The sequence below is a fragment of the Vicia villosa genome, linkage group LG3, assembly GCF_029867415.1.
Source record: "Vicia villosa cultivar HV-30 ecotype Madison, WI linkage group LG3, Vvil1.0, whole genome shotgun sequence".
In the NCBI taxonomy this organism is placed as follows: Eukaryota; Viridiplantae; Streptophyta; class Magnoliopsida; order Fabales; family Fabaceae; genus Vicia; species Vicia villosa.
Window position 1 is genome coordinate 61,060,956 of NC_081182.1, and position 16,040 is coordinate 61,076,995.

The 16,040-nt window shown below is 28.6% G+C and overlaps 1 protein-coding gene across 2 annotated transcripts; it reads left to right on the forward strand.

Annotated features, from left to right (window-relative positions):
• The first annotated feature begins 11,830 nt into the window (after nt 1-11,830).
• LOC131661623 (protein FAR1-RELATED SEQUENCE 5-like) lies at nt 11,831-15,367 on the forward strand. Of its 2 annotated transcripts, XM_058931225.1 has the most exons (4): nt 11,831-12,013; nt 12,139-14,359; nt 14,477-14,545; nt 14,664-15,367. In XM_058931225.1, the coding sequence occupies exons 2-4, from the start codon at nt 12,147-12,149 to the stop codon at nt 14,665-14,667; spliced, it is 2,286 nt and encodes a 761-aa protein (XP_058787208.1). In that variant the 5' UTR covers nt 11,831-12,013; nt 12,139-12,146; the 3' UTR covers nt 14,668-15,367. The 2 variants fall into 2 exon arrangements, with proteins under 2 accessions (XP_058787208.1, XP_058787209.1); XM_058931226.1 differs by lacking the exon at nt 14,477-14,545.
• The last annotated feature ends 673 nt before the right edge of the window (nt 15,368-16,040 follow it).

A 16,040-nucleotide genomic window follows, 5' to 3' on the forward strand; every position in this document is an offset into this window, starting at 1 on the left:
ACATAAAGAATTTGACATAACAATATCTCTCTGTGCTAAATTGTCCTTAGTTGGAATCTGAAAGTTTTAAGGCTTTCAAACAAAAAGAGACACCTTCAACGAGATTGATTTGTTTTATATGAGCTCTCTAATTTACAAATATTCAACATGATCCTTTTGAACGAGGAGTGATAAAACCTTTGACATAATAATTGCCTTTTGGATTAACATATTTTTCAAAGATCTGCAATATTAACATGCAAAATAAAGTCATCCTTCAACGAGCTACACTCTACAAATCCAATTGTCGACATCCCTTCCCCAATCTTAACTACAAAGACATTAATGTAAGAAAATAAAGCATAAAAGTTTCATAAATTTAGAGAAAAGAAACCACATGGAATTTCAAATCCAATTGTCGACATCCCTTCCCCAATCGTATTTCCTAGGCATGTAATTTCAAATTATCAAGCAAGGTATGATGTTGCATCAAAAGAAGTATGTCAAAGAAATACTCAAGAGACTCATAATGAATGATTTGAATCCTCCATCCTCACCCGTCTAACCAAATTTGAAGTGAGAGAAGCATGGAGAGGAAGACAAAGTCAATGTCACTTTGTTCAAGCAAATTATCGTATCTCTGAGATATATGTCCAACCGTTGACCTGATATAGGTTTCTCAGTTGGATTAGTGAGCAGATACATGAGCGAACCAAGGGTGTCACACATGAAGGCTGCAAGAATAATCTTGAGATACTTAAAAGGATCAATAAATCGTGGAGGCCGAAATGGAGAAACCTCTAGTTTTGCCGATTAACAACAAGTCAGCCATTAATCTTGCAAAGAATCCATTTTTGCACGAAAGGAGTGAGAAAATTGTGGCTAGGTTTTATTTCTTGAGGGAGAAGATGAACCAGAGTGAACTTGAAGTGAGACATTGCTCGAGTGAAACACAGTTGGCTGGCATTTTCACCAAAAGACTAAAGATCGAAAGATTCCTAACTTTGAGAAATAAATTAGGAACGGTTCATATCGGCTATGATTAGTTAGTTCGACAACTTGAATTATAGGGGGTATGTTGTGACATAATCTAAGTTGTAGTTCAAGCCTAGGTTAGTTAGGGTTTGCTATGTTAGTTACTTAGTATACAAGTCACTTAGTTGTATATAAATACATATTGTAATTCAGTTTCTATTATTATCTTTAATAATAATAATAATCCTTATTCTTCATTTTCTCTCTTTCTCTCCTCACTAAAAGTATCTCACACACTAACAATAGTCGGTCACTGATGTAAGAATCAATTATTTAAAATAAATAGGTAATAAATATGACAATATAACATTATTTGTGATTTATAAATCAAAGAAATGAAAGTAAAATTAATAGCTCTAATCAAAAATGAAATTTCAACATAAAGCGAAAAAAAACACCTTAATATATTCTCATAAAATAAAACTAAAATAAATGTCATTATGACCATGAATTTTGAAACTAGCACATATGATTTTATGTGCTTAACATATTTTGGGGATGGCAAAGGGGAACCAAGTAACATATCAAGAACATAATCAAATAATGAAGAATAAGTATTGACTTCACTAATTTTTCATTATCATGATTGATTTAAAATAATGAAGAATAAATATTAACTTAACTAATTTCTTTATATCATGATTGACTTAAAAGATCAAATGCAAATAACAAAAACAATAAAATTGATTTATCCACTAAAAACATATCATTAGATTTGAAGCTCAAGTTTTATATATTTATAGGATCAATTACTTAAAATAAGTATGCTACTCTCCAAGTACTAAAATCATATTCACACTCGCAAAATATTTTTCCAAAATTATTTTTAACTAAGTGTAACCAATTCGGAAGTGACTGTAATTGATTATGAAGTAATATTTGGTCTAAATTTGATTATGGTAGTTATGAAATCGATTATTACGCATAATTTTTTAGTAATTGATTATGAAGACATAGTAATAGATTATGATCAAGATTCTACAAAGATTTTCCTTATTTTGAAGTGCATAATCGATCATGGTAGTAGCATAATTGATTATGAGTCAGATTGAGACTTTCCAAAGTCTCCTTTTTCGTATAAATTTTCTACTATTAAAGGTCTTGTGTTCCTTTGAAAATACACAATTTTTTTTTGAAAAACTCATTGTCATCTACTCTCACCTTATTACTAAAATTTTAATATTCACTTAAAATAGTTTTAGTGTTAAAAGGGTAATCTCTTAAGTAGAAACTTGTGTATTTCATTGTTAAAATCTATAATCTAAAACTGTAAAACCAATAGAGAGAAATTTTCTTGAACTTAAAAGGTGTAAGAGCTTTAAAATTTTATCGTTAGAGGTTACAAGCTCAACCCTATATAAAAGTTGGGTGTAAAGGATGTGGGGTGAACTAGTGTAAAAGCTCTATTAATAGTGAAAAATCACAAGGTGTTATCCTAAGGGATTAGATGTAGGCCTCCTGGATTTAGGGTGAATCAAGATAAATTAAGTGTTTAAGTGTGTTGCTTCATATCCTTTATCTCTTTATATGATCACATTTATTTTTCTGTCCTTTTCTTCTTCTTCTTCTTCTACTACTATCCTCTCTTCTTTAAAATATTTTTGCAATTTTTTTTCTCACCTTTTTTATATGTAAAAAATATTATATCACAATTGTCCATCTCTTGTGTTTAAAGTCATTTGGTCAATAAGTGGTATCAAATTCCAACTCTTGTTTAAAGATTAATCATCTCAAGATGGTGGATGACTTCAAAAAGTTATTTTAAACTGAAGCATTTCATAAACAAACCTCCATCTTTAAATGGTGACATGCATTGACAATTGAAAAGTAAAAATGAAAATATATTTAATGATGTTGATATCAATGTGTGGGTCTTTGTAAAAAAAAGGTCAAATTATTCCAACTTATCCTGTAAATAATGAAGTGGTGAATAAACCAAGACCCCTCTTGATCATAAAAGAATAATAAAAAGTGAAATACAATTATAAATCTAAAAATTAATTTAATTGTGGAACTATGTTCATGCATATACAACCTTCTACAGATGAATTAATTGGTGATTTTGATGATGACAACACTTAATGTCAAGCGACATTCGGGTGGAGTCTTGGTAGATCTCTAATCTTGCAACCTCTGGTTATGGTGTCTATCAAAGAAGTTATCTCAAACCTCATCAGATAGAAGAAGTCGGGTCCCAAATAAAATGGTGAATCAATGGTGAATCTAGAAATAGATCTTGAAGTTTCAAGGTTGTGAAAGAGAGAAAGTGTAAAAGTTCACATGGTCTTGTGTGTGAGTGATCAGTACATTGTAAATGTATAAGAGTAACTCCTAATTTACTACCACAACTCTCTCTCTCTCACACACACATTTGAAAATAGTTTTAAACATCTATGTTTTTCTAAAACACCTTAAAATTTCTTGAAAACCTATAAAGGCTTGTGGTAAATTGATTAAAAAGTATTTATAATCAATTGGGGACTATTGGATCATTGAGGGGAAACATCCATATTAGGTTAAACATTCACTTAAAGGTCAAAGACTCACCAAAACAAGTGAGAGACACACCACACATTCACCTAAAAGATTAAGGCAATGGGTGTATGAGTCCTCTTACTTATAAAGTGTTCATCCTCCACTTTTTCAAGCAATGTGAGACTTACACAACTCACACTTATTTCTTAAAAATTTCTCCCTCAAGTGTTAGTCCATCCATTATGTTCCCACTCAAGTGTGATGCCATCCATTATGCTCCCTCTCAAGTGGAAACTCTTTCATCCACATACTTGTACCTCCATTTACAAACACCCTTACCACATCACGAGCACTTCAACGGGACACATCGTCTAACCACCACCATGTCAGGAAGACTTTCAATACAAGGACCTGATCCCTTACTCGAATCAGACTCTAATACCACTTTTGGGTCATCATTAAATGGAAGCATACACATTGTATAAAACACTCAATTAAAGGTCAAAGACTCACCCAAACAATTGAGAGAGATGCCACATATTCACCCTAAATCTTAAGGAAATTAATGTATGTCCTCTCACTTATAAAGTGCCTAACCTCAAATTTTTCAAGAAATGTAAGACATACACAACTCACTCTTATTTCTCAATAGTATTTACATTGCCTAATTGATTAGGGGCTTATTCTAATCGATTAGAGAAAGGAAAATGACTTTCTAATCAATTATAGACACCCTTAATAGATTACGACACTAGGCATTGGGGTTTTTTTCTTTTTGAGAATTATGTTTGTCGTATTTTGGTTCTCATAATCAATTAGCTATGGCACAATCGATTATGAAATTTAATTTTATCTATAGATCATTTCCTTTTTAAGTCAAATCATTTCCTATATAAAGTAGGCTTTTTGTCATTTCAAATTACACCTGAGTTCAGCTTTCAACTATTGTTTTTTATTTTCCTACTCTTCTTCTCTCCTTTTTATATTCTTTCACTAAAATTACCTTAGTGTCTTGTGAATGAAAAATACCTGTGAGAGTTTGATTGTACTAGTGTTCTTGCTTATGTGTTATTCATCTAGAGTGTGATTCTCTTGTTTGATATACTTGGTTCTTAAGATTATCTTGGTAAAATCTCTATTTGGTTATTAAGATTACCCTGGTAAAATTTATATTTGGTTTTTGAGATTAGTCGATAAAATTTCTATTTGGTTCGTGAGCTTAGCCGTCAAGAGCTTTATTTGATTCGGGGAATCAACATGTGTAATAAGGTTCTTAGGCATATCCATAAAACTTTAAAATATTATTTTAGTGAAACTCTGAAGAAGAAAATCTTGGGGAAATAAATAAGGAAAATGATTAGGTCAAACCTCTATAAATTCTAGTGTAAGCTCTCTATCATTATCTCTTTTATTTTTGTTGATTTATTTTCTTTCCTCTATAATTCATTCTTTCTATTTTTCACTTCTTTATCTCCACATTAACATAAATTATTTTTCAAAAAAAAAAAATCAAGATTAATCACGATTTATGTACTTTAAAATTCACTTGCCTATTATGTTTGAAGTCACTTGCTCAACAAGTGGCATCAGAGTCTAATTCGTGTTCAAAACTAAACGTCCAGGGAGGAAGGAAATGACTTCAAACAGTTCACTTAAAAAAATATCCATCGTTTAATGGAGAAGAGTATATTTTGTAGAAAAAGAAGACGAGAAAATTCATAGAGTGGATGAAATTTGAAATGTGAAAGGTTGCGAAAAATGGATCATTTGTTCCCACATATGAAGTCATTAATGACGTGGTAAACAAAAAGGAAGATAATTGAACCAAAGAGGAAAGAGAAAAAATGCAACGTAATTTGAAAGATAAAACTATCATCACTACCGCACTCGGTCTTGATGAATTTTGCGAGTTTCATTATGTGAAATTGCTAAAATGTGGGACATCCTCCAAATTACTCATAAATGTACTGCTAAAAATAAAAAGAACAAGATACTCGCATGACAGATTGTCTCCTCATCTCAACGAGAGAAAGGAATTTACACGTTATGCACTAAATGCTTCGTTATGGGTAGGGATGTTCGTGGTGCGGTTTAGACGGTTTTAACGTAAAAAAATCATCAGAACCGTAAGAAAAAAAATGTATGGTTCGGTTTGGTTCGGTTGGTTTGGTTTTTTTAAATTATTGAGTCATACATACACATATATATAGATGACAACATAACTTTGTATTTAATCATTTATGTGTTATTAAATAACAACAAAACTCGTCATATTTGGACAACAACTTTTTATTTAATATACAGAAATAAGATTAAATAAAAGTGAAATAAAAAACATAAAATAGTAGCACAAAACAATATAAAAAACGTTATAATGAAATAGAAAAAAAAAGAGTGAAAGATTAGAGAAGATGGAAAAGAAAGAGCAAAAGAGATGAGAGATTAGATAATAAGAGGAACATTAAAAACGTATTTGGAAAAGAGAACAATAGAATAGAAATAATAAGATGAAAAAAAAAAGAATTTAAGAGATGAGAGACTAGAGAAGAATATGTGATATGTACTTGAAAAAGAATATGAGAAGAAGGTGCGATACAGCTAGGCGGAATTTTGAGAAGACTTAAATTGAAACCTTAAATGTGAGGAAGGGAAAATCATACGTAATTGTAAGGTTAAGGCATAATATGTTTGAATTTGAGTTGAATGCAAGTTAATTGAATGTTGGTTGTAACGTAATGCAATTTGGTTTGGTTTGGTTTGGTTTCTAAATTACAAATTGCAAACCGAACAGAACCACGCAGTTTTGTTAAAATATGGTCCAGACATCCAGACACATCTGAACTAAATGTGGTTTTGTGCGGTTTCGATTTAGTTCGATTCAATTTTGTGGTTTTGTATTGGATCAGTTTGATTTTAAACTATAATTAGGCTTCACCTTTTTGACCCTTTTGGACAGATAAGAACACAGCTAAAATGGAAACAGCCTTAGAAAATTTAAATTTATCTTAATATACCAATTTTGAAATCAAAATATGGACATAGGAATACACTAAGAGCAAGCTCCAATGTTCATTATCAAGATATGTTAATTATTGAGGCCGTAATGGTCTAATGGATGATTGTTGCTCATCGAATATGTGGACAATATTAAGTGTATGAAACACTACAAACCACATTTAACTCTAACTGGATACTTCTTTCGGTTGGCTTGACTACCCCACCCTAATCATCCGAAATGAAAGAAAACTAATACACACATGTTATCATGTCGAGTTAATAAAAAATTCTAAGGGTTGGTCTAGTGGTGAAGGCTTGAGTCTTGAAGGTGTGCTCATCTTAAAGTTATGAATTCAAATTCTGTTAGGTGGCCTCTGCTAGTGGACAAATAAACAAGACACTAAATGGAGCTCTGCTAATGGACGGTGAAAAAAAATAAACAAGACAAAGATGGAAGGACCGTGTATTAATGTAAGAATTTGTCAGCTAGTAATAATGTAGCGCAAGATGCCATGCATGGTAGGATATGTTGCTTGAAAAGAAACGTGTGTGATTAAGGACGAAGCTGGCCATAGACACTGATAGATAACCATTTTCATATCTGTTCAGCTGTTCTGTTACTATCATGTGGTCATTTTACATTTGCCTCTCATAGTCATCATAAATTCTAACTTTCTCCATTATGTCTCATTTTCTTTCCTTTTATTTCATATTGTAGACTTTAGATAACACTACTAGTTGAGGTTGGGGCTTGGAGTGGAAACTTCATTTTGCTCTTTTTTTTCCAAACATTTGTAACTTTTTTCTTCTTCATAAATGAGATTATTCAAATAGTAACGTGTGGTGCACTGAGAAAATAGAAGTTTCATAGAAGTTTGCGTCAAAAAAAAAAGAAAATAGAAGTTTCATATAATGATATCGCCATTTAATCATATTTTACAAAAATAAAATATTAAGGCAATATTAAGGGTATGTTTGGTTGGGATAAATAGAGGGGAGGCGATATTTAATAATTTGTGTGTTTGTTTAAATTTTAAGAAAGGGAGGGGAGGTAGATGAAGGGGACCAAGTTCCCTTTATTATAACTAGATTGTCGACCCGTGCTCCGCACGGATATATTAGAAATAAAATTACATTATTTAATAATAGTTGATATTTAATTTTTTATTTGCATATATTTAAATTATGTTTTCAATTATACTATTAATTTGTTAATGAGAAACAATAATAAAATAAGTAAGTTATTTTTAAGATTATGAGCATAAAAATATGAGTATATGACTATTTGAACATTTAACTTATAATTTAAATTAATTTTAGTACAAATGAATATAATAAAAATAGATGTATTTATGTCAACAATAGTGTCATAAATCTCTAGAGCAGCAATGATATAAGAATTAATAATAATAAATAATAATAATAATAATAATAATATATTCAGCTAACACTATTAAAAATTATTATTATTATTATTATAATAAGAATATAATAAACTTCAATTGAGATATTTAAAATTTAAAATTCATAAAAATAATATGAATTTTTTTAAAAATTAATAAAATAAAAATATTTTGGGATTTAGATTTACAAAAATAGGAATATTATTTAATCTTTAATAAAAATAATATATTTATCATTCATATTAGTTACATTGTATCTCATCATTGTTTAAAAATAAGGATATTTAAAATGAGATAATAGTCTTTAGTATTTAAATCAACTATTTTCATGAAAATGATATTATAATTGTCTTCATCAAAATTAAACCTGCAATGCCAAAAATATATTATATCAAGCAAGAAACATTATCACCATCACAAAGTAAGTACCTCTTACTTGCAAGCTTCCAATACAATTTCAAGCTCCCAATAGAGTAACTACCTCTTACTTGCAAGCTTCCAATACAATTTCAAGCTCCCAATAGAGTAACTACCTCTTACTTGCAAGCTTCCAATACAATTTTATTGTTCAACACTCTTATAACATAACTCCAAATTGTGAAACTATCCCTGTTACACCCTATAAACATTAGTTATGAAGTTAAAATTAAATAAAATAATAAGAGAAATAGAAAGACATTATTTCAAAAATAAATAACATAAGGTAGAGGAAATAAGAGAAAAAAGTAAAAGTTCTTATATGAATATATCTATTTGTTATTCATCGCCTCCATGGAACCTCCCCATAAAATTATTTTCTCTCTCTCATCTTCCACACACATAAATAGATGAAAATAAAGAAATGGTCTTAACGTATAAGACAACTACATCCTTGAATAAATGTTGGTTGAATCTATGGTATATATCCAAATATCATTTATAATTGTAATACAAATTCAACGTCCTTTTACGTGAAAAATGGAGTGCAATTAGGAAAGGTTGAAAATAATGGATGATGAATTTTAATGTTTGTCTTTGGTTGAGATGACCTTTATATATTAGTTATTGAAATTACGGAATTAAATCTATATTGATGAGTCTTTTAAGTGAGGTGACTAAACTGAAATTGCTACACTAAATTAATATTAATGGTGGATCGGAGAATATAATGAGTTTACATTATACTATTATAGAATAGGTGGAGAATTAAAATTTCAATAAACTCTTTTCATTTTATTTGATATACCATCTTCAAGTTATCAAAATATTAAAAGAATTTGGATTTTCCCTAGAGTTGTTATCATGAAAAATTAATCAAAATATACATTAAAAATAAATATATTTTCAAAATAACTAACAATAATAAAAAATAAAAAATATTTATATTTTCTAATTTGAGAAAATATCACTATGTAATTATTATTAATATTTTATTTATTTAGAAATCAAAAGGTCATATTTATTTTGAGAAAATAATATCAATTTTTAGAACTAATTAGTTATAAAAAATGAGCTATTGAATTTATGAAATTTAACTATATTGAATCGGTTTATAAGTGAGGTGAGTAAAATGAAACTGTTACACTAAATTAATATTATTGGATGAATATTAATGGTGGATTGGGGCATTAAAATTGCAATAAACTCTTTTCATTTTATTTGTTATATAAACTTCAAATAATAAAAAATTAAAAGAAATAGGGTTTTGCCAAAAATTGTTATCATGAAAAATTAGCCAAAATATACATTAAAAATGATTACATTTTCAAAATAATTAACAATTATACAAAATACAAAATATTTATATTTTGAGAAAATATCACTATGTAATTATTATTTATTTAGAAATCAAGAGGTCATATTTATTGAGAAAAAAATATTTCAATTCTTGAAAAGAGACAATATGTACATGTGGTTATGCATATAACAATAATTAAAATTAAAAGAATTAGGAGTTTGTCAAGAGTTGTTATCATGAAAAATTATTTAAAATATTTTCAAAATATACATTAAAATTCATTATATTTTCAAGATATTTTTAAAATATACATTAAAAATAATTATATTTTTTTATTATTATTATAATTATAATTATATTATTTTTAATTGTTCGAATAGTAACTGAAAGAGCTATAATTTGGTGACTTATAACCAATTAATTTTTTCATCACATTAATATTTTAATGTATATTAGATAGAGAGTTAGAGAGAGGGATAAAAATAGAGAGATTTACAATTTTATTACAATATTAAATTATTAACTAAATATATATTTTATTATAATTTTTTTAACTTATATTTTAGAAAGATAAATATATATTAAAATTGTATTTAGATTTTTTTATTTTTTCTTGACTATAAATTATTTATATAAAATATTTATTTATATACTTTTTGAGTAATTAATATATATTAAAATTGTATTCATATTTTTTATTTTCTACTATTGCAAAATAGATAAATGATTATAATTTTTATAAATCAAATTACTTTTAATCATGGTAGTTGAATATTATTATATTTATTTATTAGATGAATATTATATTATAATTTATTATTTATATTATTATTGTTATTATTATTATTATTATTTATATTAACAATAGTGATGGCTGAATATTATATTATAATTATTATTTTAATTAAAATATAATTATTATGTTTATTATTATTATTATCATTATTATTTTATTATTATTTTGTTTAATATTATTGTTATTATTATTATTATTTATTTATTTTTAATGAAGGGACAAAATAGTAAAAGTACAATTAGGGTTTATGTTTAGATTTGTTACCAAGGTGACATGTGGCTAGGGTTGCCATCATGAAAACCTTAGATTTATATTAAGTAGATTATAATTATTTTTTATTTTTATATTATTTTTTAATTATTACAATATTTTTGTTTCTCATAATTTTGTTAGATTTTATTGTATTCGATAATCTTTTTAAAACTATCTATTATAACCGTTATATTTTTAAAATTTTTTTTGATGTTATTAAATTGAATATTTATATTTCGTTGATAAATTTATATTTAAATTATAAATGGTAAATATCCTAAATTTTATCACAAAATTATAAAATCAAAAATGTAAATTAGTTTTAAAATACATCCTCTTCTTATGAAACTAACAAATTTGTAAATAAAATTTCTTCTCTCCCCTCCTTTTCATATTTTGAATCAAACATATATGTAATTAAAATTTCTTCTCTCTTCTCCTCATCTCCCCTCCCCTTCATAAAAATCTCTCTCCACTCCTCGAACTAAACGACCTTAGAAAGGTTAAATAACATATACTTTAATTTGTTAAATATTTATAACTTATAAATGATCAATATTTTTGCATACTTTAATACTTGAAATATTTAGATTTTATTTTGGATTGAGCGAGGTCCAACTAAGACGTTCCATTAACTTACACACATGTGGACCATCATTTCTAAGCATCACATATAGGGATGGATCTACTATTATTATTATTATTATTATTATTATTATTATTATTATTATTATTATTATTATATATATATATATAACAATTGTTAGTTGAGAATATTATTAGATGAAGTGGTAATATTGACTTTTTGTTAGTTGACAATAATAAGAATTTATTATTCAAAATTTGTTAAAATAAATATTAAGACCATATTTAGATGAAGTGGTAATATTGACTTTTTGTTAATTGAGTTAAAATTTATAGACTATTAAAATTCTACTTATCAAATTCATTTTTTTTAAATCTTAAATTATGTTTTATAGTTTATAAACTGTTATATTTTAGAGAATAAAGATAGTGCACTGACAGTGTAAAACCACATTACACTGTCAACCAATCAGCTTTATTCAATTTGCCATGTCATATTCAAACAATATTATTAAAACTAATTGAAGAAAAGTTTTAAAACAATTAAAACAATTTAACAGTGGTAATAAGAAACCGCTCCACACAGTATATCGTGAGCCATTTTCTCCACACAGTATCAAAATCAAACTCATTCTTTGCAGCTTTTTCTAACTTCTTTCTTCTATAATGTGCTTTGTTTCTCTCTCTTAATACTTCAATGTTGTTTCAAAGAAAATACTCTTCCAAGTGAATAGTGAAGTTGATCCACAGTATAACAATTAAAAATAGTTTCAGGTTCTAATTATATTCATATACATACTCCATTTAATTATGGACCATGTAATTAGTTTTGTTTTTTTATCCACACACTCAGTATTAATTCTTGCTTTTCTAAATATTTGAATGTTTTGTTCTTTCAGGCGTGGAAATGACGAATATGCATGTAAATTCTACTGGGACGAGTTCTGATATAATTGAAATGGCTCATGATGCAGAAAATTTCAACAGTAGACTACAATTGCAGCCTACCTTAGAGCCATACGAAGGAATGGAATTTGTATCATTTGAAGAAGCAAAAACTTACTATACAAGGTATGCAAAAAATAAAGGTTTTAGTTTTCGAATGGGTCGTATTACTAAATCAAGAACAAATGGATTGATAATTGGTCAAGAGATTGTTTGTTCAAAGGAGGGGTTTCGGGCTAAAAGTTATGCAAAAGGGGAAAATAACAAACCTGCAACTCAAGATGAAACAAGGGTAGGATGCAAGGCAATGATATACCTAAAGAAAAATGAAGATAGATGGAATATCTCTAAATTTATAAGAGAGCATAATCATGAGTTATTCTCCCCAAGAAGTTCACAGTTCCTTCGAGTGCATAGAAAAAAGACTAAAGTACAAAAAAAACTTATTGATGTGCTAGATGATTCAGGATTGCGTCCTAGCAAAATAACATCTGTCTTAAGTACTGAAAGTGGTGGTATTGATAATATTGGATTTAGTCAGCAAGACGTTGTTGATTACTTAAGTCAAAAGAGACAAAAACAGATCGAAAAAGGAGACGCTCAATTGATGTTATCATATTTTAAGAATTGTCAATTAAGGAATCCTGGATTTTTTTATGCTTTTCAAATGGATGTGGACGGTCATTTAGCTAATTGCTTTTGGGTTGATTCAAGATCCAAAATGAGTTATAAATATTTTGGTGATGTGGTAACTTTTGATCCAACATATTTAACAAATAGATACAAAATGCCCTTTGTTCCGTTCACCGGAGTTAATCATCATCAACAATCCATTCTTTTTGGTTGTGCATTGTTGTGGGATGAAACTGAAGAGAGTTTTGTTTGGTTGCTAAGTACATGGTTAGAAGCAATGTCTGGAGTTTGTCCTAAAACAATTATCACCGACCAAGATGCTGCTATCACTAATGCTGTTGCAAGAGTGTTTCCAAATGCTAATCATCACTACTGTATGTGGCACATTGAAAAAAAAGTTCCAGAATACTTGAACAATGTTTGTCATGAATACAATGATTTTAAAAATCAATTTCATAAGTGTATTCACCAATCAGTCACTGTTGAGGATTTTGAATCAGATTGGGAAGCAATGATAGATAAATATGGATTGCAAGACAATCAATGGCTTCAAAAGATATACTATATTCGATCAAAATGGATTCCGGTTTATGTACGTAACAATTTTTGTGCTGGAATGTCCACCACTCAAAGAAGTGAAAGTATGAATAAGTTCTTTAAGGATTTTTTGAATTCTAGTACTCCATTGAACAAGTTTGTGACACAGTATGATAAGGCTCTTGATGCACGTTATAACAAGGAAAGGGAGAAGACTTTCAAGACAATCAATTCAAAACCATTTTTGCGAACTTTATATCCTATGGAAGAAGAAGCTTCAAAAATCTTTACAAGAAAATTGTTTAGAATTTTTCAAGATGAATTAGTTGGTTCTCAGAAGTTTATTGCAGAGAAAGTTGAATTTTCTAGTGATCTTTCCACCTACAAGGTTCATGAGATTTACAAAGAGAAACCTAACTACTATGTGACTTTTCACATTATTTCGAATGAAGCGAATTGTAGTTGTCACATGTTTGAGTTTTTGGGTATTCTTTGTCGGCATGCATTAAATGTACTCCTAAAGAAAAATATTTTTTCTCTTCCTTCAAAGTATATGCTTCGTCGTTGGACTATTGATGCTAAAAAGGAGCAAGTTATAGAACCAACAATAAATCAATTTCAAGATGGTAGCTATGAATCTTCGAGTACTTTATTATTCAATAGTATTATGATTCATTCGTTGGGAGTATCTGAAAGAGGTTCACGGTCTCAAAAGCATCACGATGTTACAATTCAAGGTTTTCAAAAGATAATCGAAGAGCTTGATTTGTTGGATCTTAAGGATTCAAATGAAGATCTTGGTAATTCAACATCAGAGGTTATTCCAAAAGCCTTTTGCAATGAAATACTTGTGCGTGACCCTCCAGTTGCGGCCACTAAAGGGCGTCCTCGAACACTCCGAATGAAAGGAAGCTTGGAATTGCGCAATAAAAGTGCATCTGTATGTAGTTATTGCAAGAATAAAGGTCATAACAAGCGTAAATGTCCAAATTTAAATCAAACAAGGTATTTTAGAAATTCACATTTATTTTGATGATTTTGTGCTGAATCCATATGTTATTAACTTTACAAATAAGTTACTGCTATTGTTAAGTTGAAGGTCTATCATTACATGTTCATTAGGTGTGATATTATTAATGGACAATTTTCAAACGCTAATGGTAAAGATTCTACTGTTGATTTTATTCAAAGGTAATATAATAATTGATTTGAAACAAACATAATTACCTTTATTAAGTATCAGAATATTCTATATTATTACTTTTATATATGTAATTAACCAACCTATAAAATGTGTTTGATGTTTCAGGTGAAGAAATTGAAGCAAGAAGGACTTGAAGCAAATGGCTTGAAACAAACAAAACTTGAAGTACTTGAAGCAAGTGGGAGTTGATAGTCTTGTTTTTGACAATGTTGATTTTTTTTAACAAGAAATTGTTGTTCTTTAATTTGTTACTGTCAATGAAGAAATTATTGTTCTAGATTGCTTCTGTCAAAGAAGAAATTATTGAATTATTGTTCTTTAGCTTGTTTTTGTCAGAATGATACCTTTATTTTCTTTGAACAATGTGTCTTATGTGAATTAAGTTATGAAAATATTAGGATAAATTAAAGTTATATGTGTTGTAAGCTTACATCATAGTTAAATATAATAAAATTAAATGAATATCTTAATTCACTACATGGTACCTTCAAAAATTCTATTAAGATAAAATTTCAAATACTGAAGCTGAAGCTACAAGATGTCATGTTGCATTTTTAAAGTCTTACTTTGTGAGCTAAGTAATCCAGTGAGGCTAAGTACAACAATAACAAGTGATGCTATAAGTTAGGACATGTACTTTACAAAGCTAAGCATTGAAGCTACAAAATTTCTATTACAAATCTAAAGAAAGCAAGTCGACACCGGTGATGATCATACTTTGTTGTCGAATTCTCTTGTCTCAAGTTCTTCCAAACTTTGAACATTATCATAAGGTAAGACATGTACTTTCTCCTCATTCTTCTTCATGGCATGATCAGATTCAGTTCGTTGAGGGCCCAATGATTTCTCAAGGAAATTATTTCTGTTATCTTTGCTTTGCATCTCAGAGACAGAGTTCACAACATCAGCCAAACCAACAGAAGATTCTACTGCCGAATTATCACTCTCCTTGAATTAACATCTTTGTTTTCACCACTCATCAGATTTCATATCCCATTCTACCATATTAACATTTTCGTTGAATCGATTATGATTATCATCATGTTTACCAGATGAATCACCCTTTCCACCATCACTTCCTTTCTCATATATCGACTTTTATTCATTCTCCCACGTATATTAGCAAAATCAATCATGTACAACACAATTACTAATCAACCATCCAAATTAACATAATCTGGCTACCCAAAACAAAATCAATCAATAATTAAATCATACATATGCACAAATAATAATGAAAACATGTAAACAAATTACATACCCTTAAAAATCCTAATCAAATCAAAAGAAAAACTCAAAAACATTTAGCAGCTACTTAACTACCCATAAAAGTACAGACATGGAGGAAGAGAAAAAGCACTGAAGATGAGATTCCGACAAGAAAGAGGAAGGACGCGGGTCGCGTTAGTGGCTGATCTGCACATAGAGGCGACCACAACGGCGGTGGTTTTGACGGCAAATGCGCGATTGTTCGTGGGCAGC